Genomic DNA, 3,588 nt, shown 5'->3' with positions numbered 1-3,588 from the left:
CTATACCGGCCAGGTAAGTCTAGTTCTGCATTCCGAAGCTCATCAGCTGTGAGGTACATCTCAACCTCGTTCGCAGTACATTCAACGACATACATAGACTCAGAGACCTGAGTTACCATGAAGAAATCGGTCTCAGGGTCAGTACTCTGTCCTGACCAGTAGGGACGATACTGATCTAGTACCTGAGCAGCCCTCTGCTCGAACACGTTCCCTAGAGCATAGCGAGCCGCTCCCTCCTTCCAGGTGAGCGGGAACTCGAATTCTTCTGATTCAGTGTCACTGACTCGAACGTCATCATCTTCTACAGAGATCGGACAGTCTCCGCCTGAAGACGAAGTCGTGTCAGACATTGGAGTCAAGCCAGGCATTGAGTCGTCACTCAGTATCGCCCAGGAGCGCTCAGACTTACTCTCAGGCTCACAGTCTCTCACACTAGCTTCTGAGTGAGAATGCAGTGAGGGTATGTCCTCATAGTCAAATTCAAACGGTTCTCCAATGGACACAAAGGTTTCTGTCGACCTATTTAGCTCACAGAAGTCGTCCGAGACAAGTTCCCATGCGCTCCGAAGGCTAGGTACGTTTCGATAGTCGAAAGCGACACAGTTCAGCTGCAATTCAGTGGTAGAGGCCGTCGATTCAGCCAGACTTCTTAGGGCCTCAGTATCTTCGAGAATGACCTCCATATTGTACGTCGCAAGCCCTGGAGCTGCGTTCCTATTACTTGACCTTACTTGTCTTGCCCTAGGACAATTTCGAGCCATGTGGCCGCGTTCTCCGCAATTGAAACATCTTTCGGGGTCAAGGGGTGCTCTCAGCCTCCTCACTGGCCTGTTACGATCATGCGGCCTCGGAGGCCTTCGCTCTTGATTCACAGGTGGTCTGTGAAGCGGTCTGCCACGCTGACGCTCCCTTGCAGATCCTCTAACCATGTTGCCGACGAAGACACCCGGTTCCCTATTCTGAGGCCTTGGGCGATCGTGTTCACGCCTCAAGGAGTGTCTCCGGTGTCCTCCCTGGCCGAATTCACGTCTCCGAGCGTCGGGCTGACCTACTGGTCTGGCTGATGCGTTCAAGGGTCCCGGAGCGTTGTCTCTGTATCGGCCTCGTGAGTTATGGCCTGGGTGAAAGCCCCGGCCATCAGTGGCTTCGCGTGCGAGTTCGATTACTTGCGCGCGAGACTTAACATCGTCATAGGGACTTTGCAAAGTCATCATTTGTTTCCATAGTTCGCCTTGAATATATTTGTCTAACCCGAACCAGAACGCGTCAACACGCTCCTCATTTCGGTCCATACCTAATATGAGAAATAGGTTCTCCAGCTCATAAGCATAGGTTTGAATGAGGCGACCATTCTGACGTGTGTTTCGAAGCTTCTCTCGCATTTTCTGCCTGAAATCGATAGGGAAACAATAGTTGAATAGGCCAACCAGGATGTCTTTAAACTGGTAAGCCTTCGAATTTCTAGAGACTGTATTAACATAGAACTCGTGAGCACGTCCTCCTAAAAATCTAGAGACAACAGAGGCGTGGTTACGAGGCTTTACTCGATAACCAGCAAGATACTCTTGCATCTGATTCGTGAACTTGTGAAATTCAGCAAGATCCGGCACTCCATTATATTTCTCAGGCTCAATCGGCTTGAGAATGGGCACTTCTGACTTATGCTTATTGTTACGATGCCGTTTGGAGTGTTTACGCTTCTTAGATCCCCGGCGGTGCTTGTGCCGACGCCGCTTTCGACGAGACGAGCTGTCTGAGCTGCTGTCTGAGCTATTCGACGAGCCTGGTCCACTAGAGTCTTCAGAGCTCGAGCTACCAGAGTCGGATGGTGAGGGAGAACTAGACCGGCTGTTCTGGCTCGAGCTAGAACTTGAGGAACTCGGAGAACTGGGAGAGCTTCCCCGGTAGGAATGGTCTTCGCTGTCTGACCCTTTAGCCAGATTGCGAATGGTTCTATTAATAATACTTCCAGGTTCCAGCTGAGAAATTGGCTGTGGTAGCCGTCGGACATCCCTAATCCGAGGGGTTAGTTTTACCCTACTAGGCTGGCCGAGAGCGTCTTCCACGATGGTGGTAGCCATGCCTAGCGAGGGATCAGCGAAGGCGACCTTCTCCTTTGCCTTGGGGGTTTTCCCCTTAGCCTTGGACTTATCCTTAGTCGCTTTAGAGCCCTTCCGAAGGGCATCGCTGATAGACTTATTCAATCTGGCAGTTCCAGCCTCGGAGCGCGAACTCTCGTCCGCGGACAAGAGTGTTTGTTCGCCCGAGCGCCGACGGTGATGTTCGTGCTCCCATGTCCCCAATACTTCCCTGGGGTTGTCAGGGATCAGTTGCGCCCTCCTGACCTTATCCAACTCCTTTCGGAGGGCCCTTATTTGCTTCTCAAGATCCTCATGCGAGGTCGGTAGTATTTCTGAGCTTTGACGAGCCGTCGTCTGCCCGTCAAGTGTCCCTCGAGCCTTATCATGGCGCGATGACCGCACCCTCGGGTTTTCATGAACCCGGCTCTGATGGTTTGTAACACTATCATCCGATATGTCTGTTGCCATGTGAACGGAGGCCTTAGGGCGCCGTTTGGATGCCTTGACGGCGGCATAATATTGTAGGGCAGCATCTCTGGATTGCTGTTCCCCCTCCGAATCTTTATCTGACACGTAGTATTCCTTGCGCTCCTTACGCGCGGCGAGCCTGTCGAGCTCTTTCTGTTGTGCCCTCACGCCGTACTCATGCGGGCTGAGGCTTATACCGCCCCAGTTACGGGGATCAATCATTTTCCCTTTATCAATTGCGGAGGGCCCTTCCTCTTGAGAAAGCGACCGCTCCCGGGGCTTACTTACAGCGAGCATCCTTTTCTTAATGCGGCCTCTTTCTTCCTTAGTAAGTGAGTTCTCGGCCGCGTTTACAACACACCGTTGCTCCGGATTGAGAGGAGCCAGCCTCGCCGGGGGTACCTTGCCCGGTCGAGGGAGCGCGGCATCCAAACTACGCGCGCGGGGTTTCTTACGATGCACCTCGGTCCATTGACCGGCACTACTGACGCTGTCCGACGCGACATTAGTCGCCGTCGGGTTCACACTGGGTTCTATTACAGAAAAAGGGGTTATATTCTCCTTATTAGAAGGGGATAGGGGTGACTCCTCAGCAGTACCAGCCTGCGAGGAGCGTATGCGCGGATATGCCTCCCGCCCGTTAGACGGGACGGTGTCTGCTCCGGAATCCCGTGGGTCTGCCGCCCGGTCGCTATGCGACGCGGTGTCTGCCCCAGCACGATTGGACACGGCCTGGCTGTACGAGACACCAGGCCGGCGGATGCTAGATCCGGAGCGAGCGCTCGAAGCCACCGACGCGGCGTCTGAGTGCTCGCTGTCTGAAGCAGACGCATCAGTACCTTGGGCAGAGAGGTTAAGGGACGTACCAGGAGGCGGTGCGAGACTGCTGTGAGCTCCCGGACGAGGACCCGATGCGCGAGGTCTCAGGTTGTACCTGATGGTAGACATCTAGAGATGAGTTTGTTAGTTTTCGAGTTTTTACCTATTTTGATTTGGGAGAGAAGACGCAGATAGAGAGTTAGAGAGGAGAGAGAGATGG

The 3,588-nt window shown here is 53.5% G+C and overlaps 1 protein-coding gene across 1 annotated transcript; it reads right to left on the bottom strand.

Annotated features, from left to right (window-relative positions):
• Positions 1-1,208: 1,208 nt before the first annotated feature.
• Positions 1,209-1,646, bottom strand: DICSQDRAFT_20177 (uncharacterized protein; the record flags this gene model as incomplete). The annotated part of the gene is made up of 1 exon (XM_007369955.1): positions 1,209-1,646. A coding segment is annotated over one exon (438 nt), but the record flags the coding sequence as incomplete, so codon positions are not given.
• Positions 1,647-3,588: the final 1,942 nt, after the last annotated feature.

The sequence above is a fragment of the Dichomitus squalens genome (assembly GCF_000275845.1).
Source record: "Dichomitus squalens LYAD-421 SS1 unplaced genomic scaffold DICSQscaffold_58, whole genome shotgun sequence".
NCBI classification, from domain to species: Eukaryota; Fungi; Basidiomycota; class Agaricomycetes; order Polyporales; family Polyporaceae; genus Dichomitus; species Dichomitus squalens.
Note: the sequence above shows the minus strand (reverse complement) of the source record. Positions and strands in the feature narration are given on the sequence as shown.